At 41.3% G+C, this 15,646-nt stretch overlaps 1 protein-coding gene across 3 annotated transcripts in view; it reads right to left on the reverse strand.

Moving 5' to 3' along the window:
* Nucleotides 1-15,646, reverse strand: part of pdzd2 (PDZ domain containing 2) — a 456,346-nt gene that overhangs the window by 297,703 nt on the left and 142,997 nt on the right. For 2 of the 3 annotated variants that reach the window (XM_080212162.1, XM_080211984.1), the window contains exons 2-3: nucleotides 13,067-13,140; nucleotides 12,263-12,965 (exon numbers count right to left, since the gene is read on the reverse strand). In XM_080212162.1, the coding sequence (XP_080068288.1) occupies nucleotides 12,263-12,750 (488 nt within the window). In that variant the 5' untranslated portion in view covers nucleotides 12,751-12,965; nucleotides 13,067-13,140. Of the gene's footprint in view, nucleotides 1-12,262; nucleotides 12,966-13,066; nucleotides 13,144-15,646 lie in introns of all 3 variants that reach the window. The other variant, XM_080212076.1, reaches the window with a different exon arrangement.

Here is a 15,646-nt window from a genome sequence, read left to right on the forward strand (position 1 = left end):
ATGTACATATCTCAGGAAAGAATAAGGGAAACAAAATAGCAGATTATAATAAGCAAGGCAATAAAAGAAATGAAGATGGCCCCCTTGAATTAGGAAGGGAAATTGATCAGGGAACTCACATCTAGAACATAGAACATTACAGCGCAGAACAGGTCCTTCGGCCCATGATGTTGCGCCGACCAGTTAAAAAAAAACAATGACCCTCTAACCTAAACCAATCCCTTTTCATCCATAAACCTATCCACGGATCTCTTAAACGCCCCCAAACTAGGCGCATTTACAACTGCAGCAGGCAGGGCATTCCAATCCCTCACCACCCTCTGGGTAAAGAACCTACCCCTGAAATCCGTCCTATAACTACCCCCACTTAATTTAAAGCCATGCCCCCTCGTGCTAGCTTTCTCCATCCGAGGAAAAAGGCTATCACTATCCACCCTATCTAAACCTCTAATCATCTTATATGTTTCAATAAGATCCCCTCTTAGCTGCCTTCTTTCTAGCGAAAACAGCCCAAATCCCTCAGTCTCTCCTCATAGGACCTCCCCTCCATACCAGGCAACATCCTGGTAAACCTCCTCTGCACCCTCTCCAAAGCCTCCACATCCTTCCTATAATGTGGGGACCAGAACTGCACACAATACTCCAAGTGCGGTCGCACCAGAGTTGTGTACAACTCTGATCACTATCCAGAGATAACTGCTGGGTTTTTAAAAATTTATTCATGGGATGTGGCATCTCTGACTAGACCTGCATTTGTTGCCCATTAGTTGTCTATGAGATGGTGGTGGTGAGCTGCCTTCTTAAACTTTTGAAATCCATATGGTGTAGATACACCCACAGTGCTGCGAGGGAAGGAGATCTAGGATATTGACCCAGAGACGTTGAAGAAACAACAATATAGTTTCCAACCAGAATGTTGAGCGGCTTAGAGAGGAGCTTGCAGACATGGGGTTTCTGTGCATTTGTTGCCCTTGTCCTTCTTAGATCATAAGGCACAGGAGCAAAATTAGGCAACTCAGCTCATCAAATTTGCTCTGCCATTCAATTACAGCTGATATTTTTCTCATCCCCATTCTCCTGCCTTTTTCCCATAACCCCTGATCCTCAAATTATTCAAGAGCCTATCTATCTCTGTCTTAAAGACACTTAATGACTTGGCCTCCACAGCCTTCTGTGGCAAAGAGTTTCACAGATTCACCACTCTCTGGCTGAAGAAATTCTTCCTCATCTCTGTTTTAAAGGATCATCCCTTTAATCTAAGGTTGTACCCTCTGGTTCTAGTTTTTCCCACTAGTGGAAACATCCTTCCCAAGTCCACTCTATCCAGACCTCACAGTATCCTGTAAGTTTCAATAAGATCCCCCCTTATTCTTCTAAACTCCAATGAGTACAGACACGTAGTCCTCAACTATTCCTTACATGACAAGCTCTTCTCTTCCAGGGATCATTCCTGTGAACCTCCTCTGGATCCTTTCCAAGGCCAGTACATTCTCCCTTAGATACGGGCCCCAAAATTGCTCACAATACTCCAAATGGGGGTCTGAATCTTGGCAATGGAGGTCGTGGGTTTGAAAAGTGCTGTCAAAGAAATCTTGTTGAATTGCTACAGTGCATCTTATAGATGGTACCACCACTGTACATCAATGTTGGAGGAAGTGGACATTTAAGATGGTAGATGCGTTGTTTTGTCCTGGATGGTGTTGAGTTTCTTAAGTATGTTGGAGCCGACCAATCCAGGCAATGTGATGATGAAACAATTTCATCCACTTACGGTGGGGCTGTAGAATTCTATGGATGATATAAATGATCTTCCTCAACTATGATTTATATTGATCACACAACATCCAGTTTCAGGTTACTTTATACATGAGGGTCTAGAATGAGGAACTGTACATTGCAAGATTATATCTAAGATGTTAAGAACTGAGAGCAAGATTTACTTCTGTACATAGAGTTGTGAAGTTTGGAATTTACTTCCTGGGTCAATGATTGAGGGAAAATTCAATGTTGCAATTTAAGATTTTAGATAGATGAATTAAGGAAAAGAGAATAGAGATAAGGGAACAGGGTGGATAAATCTGATTGGAATTATTTGTTTGCAGGGAGGGTTCACACTGACACTGAGTGCTCCAAATGGTCTCTTGTCCCATACAGGATGGGGGGAAATAATGTCCGAAATGAGGCAATGGTGGGCCTCACTACACCCTCCGCTGAAAACCCACCCAATGTTATGTGGGATCATGGAGTAATTCTTAGTGCATGTAATTGTGAGAAGCCTGTCTTCAAAAATGTCTTGATGTGTTGGAGTGGGTTCAGAGAAGAATGACAAGGACCATTCTAGAACTTTAGGTTACTGGGTTATGGGAACAGCTTTGCAGAGTACAATTTGTTTCCAGCGAGGTAACAGAGACTGAGGCCGATGTCATTTGAAGTGCTGACAGGTGACGTCAGTGCAAATAAACTATTTGTCTCAGACAGTGAGGGTAGAGCTGGATGGAAGGCAATTGGATCACTGTGTTTGATGGGCACCTACACCATCCTGCCTGCCTGCTGGACAACAAGCAGGACATGTGACTCCCAAAGATGCATTGTATCCCTCCAACTCATCAGGCTGCAATTACTTTACATGTTCCCAGTCTCTGGTGTCCAGTACTCACTGTATCAATAGGCTGAGATTTTGGGTGAGTGTTTAGTGTTTAGATTCAACCCCCTTTAACCAACAATCTCACTGATGACTCACTCCTGCCAACCGGAAACTGGAGAAAGCAGATGGATAAAGTTCTCAGGTGACCAAAGCATTTTACACCGAGGTCAATAGTAGAAAAATAAGCTTTCTCCAGTTACTAGATGAATTAATGATGGTTTTCATCAATCACAAGGAAGGTCATATATTTGTACTGGTTACATTCCTGCTAACCACAGAAGTGGTTTAAAATGAATCCAGCTGAAAGAACTCCCCGACAGCTCCATGGAAATCAGAGCAAGAAATACCTGTCGCCACTCATTATATTCCAGCTAAAACAGAAACAGCTGCTGCAACTTTGAGACACACTTGGTTTCAGGTCATCTGCTTTGAAGAATTTACTCATTGGAGTGCTGCGCAGCCATGTGCTCAGTCTGCTTATGCCACCATGAGGAAATAAATAAACGCAAATATGATCTTCTTCGTTCATAACACCGGTGAACAAAACCATTGTTTCTCTGAAATGTACTCTGGTCAGGATACTCAAGGACTGCACAAACCTGCTGTGAAATGCAGTGACTGGTTTTCACTTCGCACACAGCAGGTGAAAGATTGGGCTTGTTAGCAACCGTTTGATGGGTATTTCCTATGGGTAAGGTACTGAATTGGGGGAAGGCTAACTACAGCCGGATTAGGCAGGATTTGGTGGCTGTTGATTGGGAGAGGCTGTTCGAGGGTAAATCCGCATCTGGCATGTGGGAGTCTTTTAAGGAGCAGTTGATAGGATTGCAGGGCAAGCATGTGCCTGTAAAAAGGACTGACAGGAAAGGTAGGATTTGAGAGCCGTGGATAACCAGAGAAATTGTGGGTCTAATCAAAAAGGAAAAAGAGGCATATATAGGTTCCAGGCAGGTAAAAACAGATGAAACACTGGAGGAATACAGGGAAAGTAGAAAAGAACTCAAACAGCGAGTTAGAAGGGCAAAAAGGGGTTATGAAATGACCTTGGCAGACAGGTTTAAGGAGAATCCCAAGGCATTTTATACATACGTTAGGAACAAGAGGGTTGTCAGAGAAAGAGCCGGACCTCTCAAGAACAAAGGAGACGAAATTATGTTTAGAACCCAAGGAGGTGGGTGAGATCCTAAATGAATACTTTGCAAAGGAGAGGGACACGTTGATTGGTAGTGTCTCAGAGGGATGCGTAGACCCGTTAGAACAAATCGCAATTACAAGGGAAGAAGTGTTAGATGTTTTAGGAAGCATTAAGGTACACAAATCCCCAGGGCCAGACTTTCCTGAGGTACACTCATAAATCAATCCCGGTCTATTCACTGGCTAAGTGTGTGTTTGCCATTGTGAAGCTATTGTAATTAAAGTGAATAGATAAACATTAAAAGGAGATCAAAACTGGGAATTTAATATCCAAGGATATTTGACATTTTGGAAAGATAGGAAGGAAGAAAAAGCTGGTGGGGTAGCACTCTTAATAAGAGATTAAATTTTTAAAAATCCAGGTTAGGATGATGCCAAATCCAATTGGGTGAAGTTAAAAAACAGCAAACAAAAGAAGACATTGGTAGGAGTAGTGTATAGATCCCCAATCAGTAGCCACACAGTAGGAGAGGGTATAAAACAACCAATAATAGGAGCATGTAAAAAGAATAGAGTAATAATTATGGGTGACTTTAAACTTCATGTTGATTGGGTTAATCAGGTGGAAAGGGTAGCTATGTCAACAAATTCATGCATTAAATTAGGGATCGTTTCCTAGAGCAATATGTTATAGAGCCAACCAGGGAACAGGCTATCTTGGATCTGGTAATTGGTAATGAGGCAGATTTCATAAATAACCTTAGAGTCAAAGATTCCCAAGGAAGTAGTGGTCAGTTGGCCAATAAGGGGCATACACGCGGTGGGTCGTGCGAGGGCTGCTCTTGGATGTTGCTTCGAGAGTTGCCTAGTGCTTAAGTGTACACTTAAACTGGACCAATTGATGGGCAACACGACAGCTCAGTGCCTACCACTGTTTGCTGTGCAGTACAGGGACCTGGGTCGGATCTCTGGTTTGGATCGGTGTCTGTGAGAGTTTGCACATCCTCCTTGTGCTTGCGTGGGTTTTCTCCAGGTGCTCCGGTTTCCTCCCACACCCCAAAAACGTGCTTTTAGGCTGATTGGTGTTAATAAATTGTCCCTAAATTGGACCTCCCTTAATCTGGCGCACATATAATTCCCTAAATGTCCCTAATTTAGATATTTCAAGAATAAAAGATTGGTTAGGGCAAGATTAGGGCCAGTCAGAGACAGCAGTGGGAAGTTGTGCGTGGAGCCTGAAGAGATAGGAGAGGCACTGAATGAGTATTTTTCGTCAGTATTCACGCAGGAAAAAGTCAGTGTAGTCGAGGAGAATACTACGGTACCAGGTAGTAGACTAGGCGGGATTGAGGTACATAAGGAGGTGGTGTTGGCAATTCTTGAGAGTGTGAAAATAGATAAGTCCCCTGGGCCACATGGGATTTACCCTAGAATTCTCTGGGAGGCTAGGGAGGAGATTGCAGAGCCTTTGGCTTTGATCTTCATGTCGTCATTGGCTTCAGGTATAGTGCCAGAAGACTGGAGGATGGCAAATGTTGTCCCCTTGTTCAAGAAGGGGAGTAGACACCATCCTGGGAATTATAGACCTGTGAGCCTTACTTCTGTTGTGGGCAAAGTTTTGGAAAGAATTGTAAAGGATAGGATTTATAATCACCTAGAGGGAAATAAACTGATTAGGGATAGTCAACACGGTTTTGTGAAGGGTAGGTCGTGCCTCACAAACCTTATCGAGTTTTTTGAAAAGGTGACCAAAGAGGTGGATAAGGGTAAGGCAGTTGACTTGGTGTATATGGATTTTAGCAAAGCGTTTGATAAGGTTCCCCATGGTAGGCTATTGCAGAAAATGCAGATGCATGGGATTGAGGGTGATTTAGCAGTTTGGATCAGGAATTGGCTAGCTGATAGAAGACACAGGGTGGTGGTGGATGGGAAATATTCAACCTGGAGTTCAGTTACAAGTGGTGTACCTCAAGGATCTGTTTTGGGGCCACTGCTGTTTGTCATTTTTATAAATGACCTAGATGAGGGTGTAGAAGGATGGATTAGTAAATTTGCTGACGGCACCAAAGTTGGAGGAGTTGTAGACCATGAGGATGGACGTTACAGTTTGCAGAGGGACATAGATAAGCTGCAGAGCTGGGCCGAGAGGTGGCAGATGGAGTTTAATACGGAAAAGTGTGAGGTGATTCACTTTGGTAAGAATAACAGGAGTACAGAATATGGGGCTAATGGAAGGACTCTTAGTAGTGTTGAAGAGCAGGGATATCTCAGGGTACATGTGCATAGCTCCCTGAAAGTTGGTTCCCAGGTTGTTAAGGTTGTTAAGAAGGCGTACAGTTATTAGCTTTTATTGGGAGAGGGATTGAATTTCAGAGCCGTGAGGTCATGTTACAACTGTACAAAACTCTGGTGCGGCCGCACTTGGAGTATTGCGTACAGTTCTTGTCACCGCATTATAAGAAAGATGTGGAGGCATTGGAAAGGGCACAGAGGAGGTTTACCAGGATGTTGCCTGGTATGGTGGGAAGGTCTTATGAGGAAAGGCTGAGGGACTTGAGGTTATTTTCATTGGAGCGAAGAAGGTTACGAGGTGACCTGATTGAGGCATACAAGATGATCAAAGGATTGGATAGGGTGAGAGTCTTTTACCTCGGATGGTGATGGCTAACAAAAGGGGACATAGCTTTAAATTAAGGGGTGGTAATTACAGGACGGATGTCAGAGGTAGGTTCTTTACTCAGAGGGTAGTAAGGTCGTGGAATGCCCTGCTGCAGCAGTTGTGGACTCGCCAACTTTAAGGGCATTCAAATGGTCAGTGGATAGGCATATGAATAACATTGGAATAGTTTAGGTTAGAGGGTCATTAGATTGGTTCCACTGGTCGGCGCAACATCGAGGGCCGAAGGGCCTGTACTGCGCTGTAATGTTCTATGTTCTAAATTTGCACCCCTTTATTGTGGAGTCCACGAGATGTAGACAAAAGTCATAGGTAGAAGATGGATTGGAATGAGGCACTCACTGAGTGTTAAAATGGGCAGCTCGGGCTTGTAGGGCCGAAGGGCCTGATTCCTGTGCTGTGTTGTTCTTTGTTCTATCACAAGATGATTTAATTTTCAGTTTAATATTCAGTTTGGGAATGAGAAACTTGGGTCAAAAACAACTGTGTTTAACTTAAATAAATGCAATTACAATGGAATGAAGATAGAGTTAGCTGAAGTGGACTGGGCAGATAGATTAGCAGGAAGAACGGTAAGCTGTGACAAGCACTTAAGGAGATAATGCATAACTCTCAGCAAAAATCTCTCCCAGTAAGAAGGAAAGATTCTAAGAGAGGGAAAAACCAACAATGGCTCACCAAGGAAGATGAGAAGAGTGTTAAGTTGAAAGAAAAAGCATATAAAGGAGGCAAAAGTCAGTGATTACCCTGAAGACTGGGATAAATTCAGAATCCAGCAAAGGAGGACTAAAAAGACAATAAAGAAAGAGAAGATAAACAGAGAGCAAACTAGTGAGGAATATAAAAACTGACAATAAGAGCTTCTTTAAATGTAAAAAAGGAAGAGAAAGGTCAAAGTGAACACAGGCCCCTTAAAAAATGAATCTGGGGAGATAATTATGGGGAACAAAGAAATAGCAGAGAAGTTAAACAGATATTTTACATTAGTCTTTACAATGGAAGATACGTCAAACATCCCATTAATACTAAAGAATACGGGGGTGGGGGGTGGGGGGGAATTAAGTACCATTACTATCACTACAGCGATAATGTTAGACAAACTAATGGGGCTAAAGACATATAATGGTTTGCACCCAAAGAAGTAGCTACAGAGATAGTGGATGCATTAGTTGTAATTTTACAGAAATCTTTGGATTCTGGAGAAATACCGGAGAATTGGAAAACTGCCAATGTGATACACCTATTCAAAAAGGGAGGGAGGCAAAAATAAGCCAATTAGCTAACATCTTTTGTTGGAAAAGTTTTGGAAACAATTATTAAGGAAGTAATAGCAGCACATTTGGAAAATCATAATTTAATCAAGCAGAGTCAACATGGCTTCATGCAAGGGAAATTGTGTCTGAATAAGAAGATAGAGGAAAACCAATAGATGTGTTGTATTCAGACTTCCAGAAGGTGTTCAACAAGATACCACACAAAAGATAAGAGCCCATGAGGTTGGAAATAGTACATTGGCATGGATAGAAAATTGTCTAATGGGCAGGAAACAGTGAGTGGGGTAAGGGTTTTCTTTTCAGATTGGCAACCTATAACTAGTGGGGTTCTGCAGGGATCAATGTTGGGACTGCAACTATATATAATATATATTAATAATTTGGAGGAAGGAAGAGAAAGTATTGTAGCCAAGTTGGGAGATGACACAAAAATAAGTGGAAAGGCAAGTTATGAGAGGGACACAAACAGTTTACAAGGAGATATTGATAGGTTAAATGGGCAAAAAGTTGGCAAATAAAGCATAATGGAAAAATGTGAAGATGTTCATTTTGGAAGGGGGAACAAAAGAACAGAATCTTATTTAAATGGAGAAAAGTACAGAAAGTTACAACACAAAGGGACTTGGGGGTACTTGTGCACGAAACACATAAAGCTGGCACATAGGTACAGCAGGTAATCCAGAAGACTAATGGATGCTGACCCTTATTTCATGGGGTTGGAGTATACAAGTAGGGAAGCCTTCTTGCAACTGTAAAAGGTGCTGGTGAGACCTCAAGAATGGAGTGATCTCATCAATACACATAAGGAATAAAATTGGTTTGGACCAGCACATGAAATGGGAGAATCAACAAATGATTTTTCACTGTGCCAATCTTCTTTCCACTAAAATTCAAAGAACAATGGTTAGATTATTTTTGAAGATTTATTTCCATGTCTGACTTTTACTTGGTTTGAAACTGAAGAACACTGCAGTCTTCTCCAGGTTAATGGAAAATAAAAACTAGTTCAGTAATTGCTGAGTCTATTTTGTACTGCGGGTGAAGGCCTGTTTCACCCCAATAACAAAACCAAGGCACCTGACAAGGTAGATGCTGGGAGGATGTTCACTCCAGCTAGATCAATGAATCAGAAGAAGAGGTCAGCCATTTATGGCTGAGAAGTGGAGAAACTTCCTCACTCAAAGGGATCTTTGGAATCCTCTACTGTGGAGAGCTGTGGCTGTCAGTTATTGAGTATATTCAAGACAGAGGTTGATAGATTTTTGGATACTTACGGAATCAAGAGCAATGGAGCAGACGCTGAAGCAGAAGGCCAATTATAATTGAATGGCAGGGCAGGCTTGAGGGGCTAAATGGCCTACTTCCACTTCTATTTCTTATGCTCAAATTATAAATAGCATTGAGTAAAAGCAGTGGGAATGATTCATACTCTCTTGCAGCAGCTCGGGAGAGTGGCTTCAGTAATACTAAAGTCCCTGTGGTTTTTCCATTTGTCTATTTCCAAATAAATCTCTCAGAATAGTGAGGGATGCAAGTTCAGGAGAATGGGAGGAGTCACATTACTGAACACAGACTCTCTCACTGAATGTGAATGCTAATGATCTACAGCAAGTGCAGAAGCAGCAATAACTCCTTTATTTAAAAAGCCAAAAATAAAGGCATATCTAGTCAATAACATGATCCCTTAGACCCAAAAGCAACAAAACAACTCAGGAATTGTTGTCATCAGGTTTCTACAAAGCAATTTGCTCCTATTACAACAACAACTTGGATAAATACAGCATATTTAATATAATAAAACAGTCCAAGGTGCCTCACAGGGACATAATAACACAAGTCCTGATACTGAGCCACATATGAAATATTGGGCCAGATTCAGTCCAGTAGGTAGACTTTAAGGAGTGTCTTCAAGGAAGAAAGCAAGGTAGACACTGAGGGGATGGAATTCCAGAGCTTAGATTCAGGGCAGCTGAAGGCACAGTCACCAATGGTGAAGCAATTAAAAATGAGAATGCTCTGGAGGCTTGAATTAGAGGAATACTGATATCTCAGCAGGGCGTGCTGCAGCTGGAGGAGACCACAGAGACTGGGAGGGGAGAAGCCATGGGGGCATTTGAAAACAATTGGCTGCTAATAGGCTGGTGGTAGGACTTCTGCTCCTCTTTAGCAGAAACCCTCAAGAGGGCTTCTGGATCCAAAATCTGGGTGAGTGTTTGAAGGTGTCAAGTTGGCAGGTCCTGATGAGGAGGGTGAAGGGAGGGGGGGGGGGGTAAAACTTTGGGCAGGGGAATGGTGCTGTCCAATACATCCAGGTGACCCACTAATGACTCCCCCACCAACCTGCTCAGGGAAACCTGCTGGGATGGCCACTTGGCATTGGCCTCTCCCACTGCTGGGATTTAATTGCCCATTTAATGGTTTCACTTGCAAGTGGATTGCCCAATGCTGGCCCCATCACTGCTACAATTGAGGTGGGGGCAATGGCAAATGTTTATGCGGTAGGCAGGCCACCCAATGGATATAACATGCTGGTGGGCAAGTGTAGAATCCAGCCTTAATTTCAATACCGTTAAATGCAGAAGAACACTTCATGCACAATAATGTACTCTTAACACATCTGTATGTTCCCACAGTTCTGGTCACTTTAATGGTCACTTACCTTTTAAGAATAAGGTTCTATCATTAGAAAAATGATGAAAGAAGCTTTTCTACAATGCCATACAAGAGCAAAATGGACCTTTTTCTGTTAAGTGTCCTAGAGATGTTTAGAATTTATCCTGTGTCGAGGTGTTTCTGAGCATCAGGTGAAGTATTTTTATTCAGAAGAAGATTTGTACAGCAAACACGACATTAAGGTTATGTTACACTTACAAAAAAGTCTGCATCAATAAACTATTTAAATATAAATTGTACATATTCCTAGGAAATTGTTAATTGCAACATTCTCTCGAATAACATAAAAGGATGCTGGAATGTGAAACAAAAGTAGAAAATGCTGGAAAATCTCAGCAGGTCTGACAGTATCCTTGGAGAGAAAACAGAGCTCATGTTTCAAGACTGGATGATCCTTCGACAGAGCTCAACCCTTCATTACAGCCCTCTAATAACACCTTTGTTCTGTGTGCAATATGAATATTACAAAGAATCTAAAACTCCCTCTGAACTGTGGAAGAATGAACTCTCTTAGAGGTGGAGATTCATAAATGTTATAATATCGAGCCGCATCTCAACTTACTTCATCTAACCTGATGAACATATCTTTCTATCCCCTTTGTCACCCAATGTTCATCTAGCTTTTGCTTTAAAACATCTCTGCCGCTTGCCTCAAATTACTCCATGCGGCACCAAGTTGCACATTAGAACCGATTTTTGAATTTTCCTTCATCTTTCAATAACAATACCCAAACTGGGACTTTTTTTTTGTGAGCAAAGTTTCTGGTAAAATATTGGTATAATAAGCAATAATGAGTGTACTTTAATTATCGTGTACATTATTGAGAGGCACAAAACAATTATTAGAAACACTTTTAAACACATCACAGGAGTCATAAAGACAAATGGTTGAAATCCAAAGTATAGGAGAATTAGCGATAAATAAATGGAGCAAATCAGAAATGCAAAGATATTTTTGATTCCTTTTCTAGCTAGGTGCAAAATAACGTTTTCACACATGCTCCTTTTTTCATGATTGCCACCCCCCGTCTCACACATATACCAGAAGTGTGAGAACCATTCTTCACCAACACCTCAGGCTCAAATTACACGCCATAGACAACATGTGAATTACCATTCTTCGAAAATGTTCAATATATAACATCCTGCGATTCAGCTGATGACACTAAAATTGTAGGATATCTATCCATTCCAGTTCAGAAAATTACTTATGTTAATTTCCCTTCATTGTTGGGCTCTACTATTTATATTATGTATGCTTATGCCAAAGAATTAAAGGTTATATTAAACCAGCCTACCCTTGACTGTTTCTACCTGAATAGGCTGTTCAATGTTCAAAAATTGCCGAATCCATATTAAGTCATTCGGTAGTACAGAACCTAATTACTGCTGAGAGAAGTTACACATCGAAGCTTTTGTTTTGCACTCATCAGGGCACAACAGGCAAGGTACAGACCAAACCCAACAGTACATTGGCGCGTACTGGAAGCTACATACAAAAGTTCTTTGCGGAAAGAAAGAAATCAACTCACATTGCACCTGTTTCAAATAAACAAAATTAGTGACTGCTGTCTGTTGATTCACTCCCCAGGGCAGTGCCTTGACTAGTCATTTATATTTCAAACAGTGCTTGGAAGTTATCAGTTAATCACCAGCAACTGGTGCATTCTCCACGGCAACATCTCTGCTAATCAGAGTTCACTTGCCAACCAATCAGCACTCTTCTCATATGGTATAAGTTGTTATTTGCATGAATATCAGTACAAGGGGAAGAGCGTCCTGATGAGTACAAGATGAAAAGCTTTAACGTGTCTCTTTTTTTCAGCAATAATCCGCACTCATAGCACATTCACTGCTTACCTGGCACCCGCAACATCAACACCAACCATTAGCTGTCCATTCAACAACAACACCTCATCTCGGATTTTAATCTTCTCACACTTTGCAGCAGGACTGTGCTTCCTCACTTCAGTCACCCAGATATATCCAACATCCAGCACGGGGCCTTTGCTACTCCTCTTTTTCTTTCTGGTTTTCCTGCAGTCTTGATCACTCGGAGAATCAAAATAGATTGGGACATTCCCAAAACGTATTCCAAGATTTTCTTTGTCTCCCTCTGCTCTGGTCAAGTGTGCTGTACAAATTTCAAAATCTTCTCTTTCCTTTGGGTCATGTTGTACAGCACTGGCGCCCACTCCAAAGTTCAAGTGTATGTATTCACAGAGCATCTGGATGGCTGAATGGCACAGCTGAAATCCAGGGGCTGGCTGCTCTTCCCTCAGTCTAATATGGAGCCAGTGTTCCAGGAGAGGGAGATACAGCGCAGCACTTTCTGCAGTTATTGGCATTGTGAGCCCCCCAGCATATCCACATTATCTAAAATCACAGGCAGAGGAAAACATGTTGCCGATATGCAGACCACAAATCTTCAGATAATTGTCAATGGCCTCATGAAGCCTGCTCCCTTTTAACTTAACAAGTCATGTCTTGGGGCTTAAATATCATCAAGGATAAAGCAAGAAATATTTTTCCAATCTGTTCCGATGTTCTTTTTTTAAAGTTGCTAGAAAAACAAGTTGGACAGCACAATGAATATGGTGTTGTGGCAAAGAACATGTGAAGGGAGAGATAGCTCTTAAACATGGACTGATAAAATAAACTCACTAATATTGTGCTGGATGTAATTTGGGACATCACAGAAGAAAAAAGCAGGTCATCCTTAATTCTGTCAAGGTCTTCTTCTTGAAAAAAAACAAAAGCACTATTAAGTAAATATTTCAGAACAGTAGAAATAATTCAACAATACAATCTAAAAATTATTTTAGCAATAATATCAATTCCTTCTCTATTACTTGTCAACCTTTTGTCCTCCGTGCAGTTAAGAGTCCTTGAACTGAAGAATGGCTAATGTAATACCTACTTTCAAAAATGGCTCACTTAGGAAATCGCACATTGTAATCAGAAGGTAGCAGGTTCAAATCCCACACCTGAGTCCTGAGCACAAAATCTAGGCTGACCACTCCAGTGCAACAATGAGGCTGTGCTGTTCTTGATGCTTTGTCCAAAAAGATAATATACTGATGCACTGACTGCCCTCTCAAATAGACTTGATCCTATTTGACGATGAGCAGGGGAAGTCTTGCCAGTGGCTTAACCAATATTTATCCCCGAACCAACATCACAATGACAAAATATCTGCTGGTTATCACATGCTGCTGTGGGAGTTTGCTGTGTATAAATTGGCTGCTGCTTTTCCTACATCACGACAGTGACTACATCTCAAAAGCACTTCACTGGCTGTAAATCAATTTGGGACATCCTAAAGTTGTGAACACTCGAATAAATCTTTCAAAGCTCAAAACTCTGCCATTTAAAAGTAAACCTCTGATTCAGTGACTGCATGATAATGTGAATGTCATGCCATTGCCAAATCATTTACACCATTATTTCTACATACACGTGGTAGCAGCTGGAAACCGGCTAAAATGCAGGAAAATGGCAATCGAGCATTGTTGATTACAACTGGGGAGGAACTATGATAAATACTTCCAAATTATTGTTGGTGTTGGTTATGGGGGAGTGGCAATAAAGCCCCAGGAAAACTGGAGTGGCAAAATAAAGTCAGCGAGTTAGACTATAATTTTCTCATTGAATGGTCTTCAAAACTCCCTACACCATAAATGCATCATTTCTAAAGTTCAATCTCCAGGAGAATCTCAGTCATAAATTAGTTTTGAAAAAAAAACTATAGCCAAATAATTCAGTGAACTAATGTACTGTACAGGGCATGGCTACCCCTATGAATCCTTGCACACACACATTCAGTGTTTGTCAGGATATCTGGGGGAGACAACACAAACTAGTGAAACAGCATATTCAACTTACAAGTGTATTGGTTTAAGATCACTAAAGGCAAATGCTGAGTGTGGAGGTCTGGATAGCGAGATGTCATTGAAAAGGGTAACATACCGTATTCAATGCAGCAAGTTGGCATCTCTGTGGATCTGACCTGGAGTTAATGAGGGACTGAACTGGATTGTTTGCATGCACACCAAAATGTAAGTGATTTTTCCCCATAAGCACAGGAAAGTGTTTCTGAAAGCAAGGGGAATGAACCTAAAGCGTTTCTCGGCCTTTTGGCCAAGATCATGCGTTAAATCAAGCACAAGATGGGGTGCAATGCCTTATCTTGTCAGCTTGGATCTCGTTTGACCCTCTTGTGGGGACCATGAATTGGATTCAATTGAATTTTGAATTTGAATGGTTTTTGGAGGAAGGCAGGAGATGGATTAAGGACTTGCCTAATCCATTCTGAGCATTGCCTTTGTAACTTTAAGAATAGAGCAAAAATATATTTTAAAAAATGAAGGCTAACAATGGTGTTTACGATAGAGGAAACTCCAGACTGTTTGACATGTAAATTAGATCATAATTTATGTGAATCTTCAGGAGCCCTGAAGCATGGAAATGAGCACAGCATGTTACAGGAAAGATACTGACTGCCTCATTAGTGGAGAATGACCTCTAATGCAAACAGGATGCAAAGTGAAGACTAATAACTGTATCAGTATCCCGTAGGTTGCATTTTAATTGTCATCTATGAAATTCAATGGATTTAACTTCCAAGCTCCTTTTCATTCAGTTTACCATGAAAAGAATACCGTTGTCTTACATGTGGGAACAAAACCTAATCTCCAGCATCATATGAAAGCAATTTATGCATTCAGGAATCTCTGCTGTGATTCTTAACAAGCTGGTAACGATTTCTATATTTTCTTGTGCTGTTTTTCAATGCTATCTAATTGTGATGCATTTTTATTACCATAAATGATTGCATTGTGCTGGTCTTTTATTGTTTAGCGGTCGTCAGGCTATGAGGTGCAGGTGTTTTAAATAAAGGGGGCACTCAATTTGACTTCATAAAACAGCAGCTGGTGTTTCCTTTAGTGTAACCCAACTTCTCCTTCAACCTACTGGAATGCACAAGTCCTATTTTATACTCTTTTCATCCCATCACCTCTTTTGAGTAAAGCTTCCAGTCTACCATTGCACAGGAACTGACACTATTTGTAAACACCAGAATTGTTTGGCAGGCATCGTACAGATCACTTCTGTCCATCTCTACTGATCTAGCCAAGAGGTCCTGTTTTGATATCGTTCTCCCGATGATACAGACAAAACAAGCAGCTGCTTCCCTGAGTGTTTCTGTTCTGTCCACAAGTGTCATTTAGTGATAGAGGGATC

Source organism: Carcharhinus amblyrhynchos, chromosome 1, assembly GCF_965287045.1.
Source record: "Carcharhinus amblyrhynchos chromosome 1, sCarAmb.v2.hapA, whole genome shotgun sequence".
Classification (NCBI taxonomy): Eukaryota; Metazoa; Chordata; class Chondrichthyes; order Carcharhiniformes; family Carcharhinidae; genus Carcharhinus; species Carcharhinus amblyrhynchos.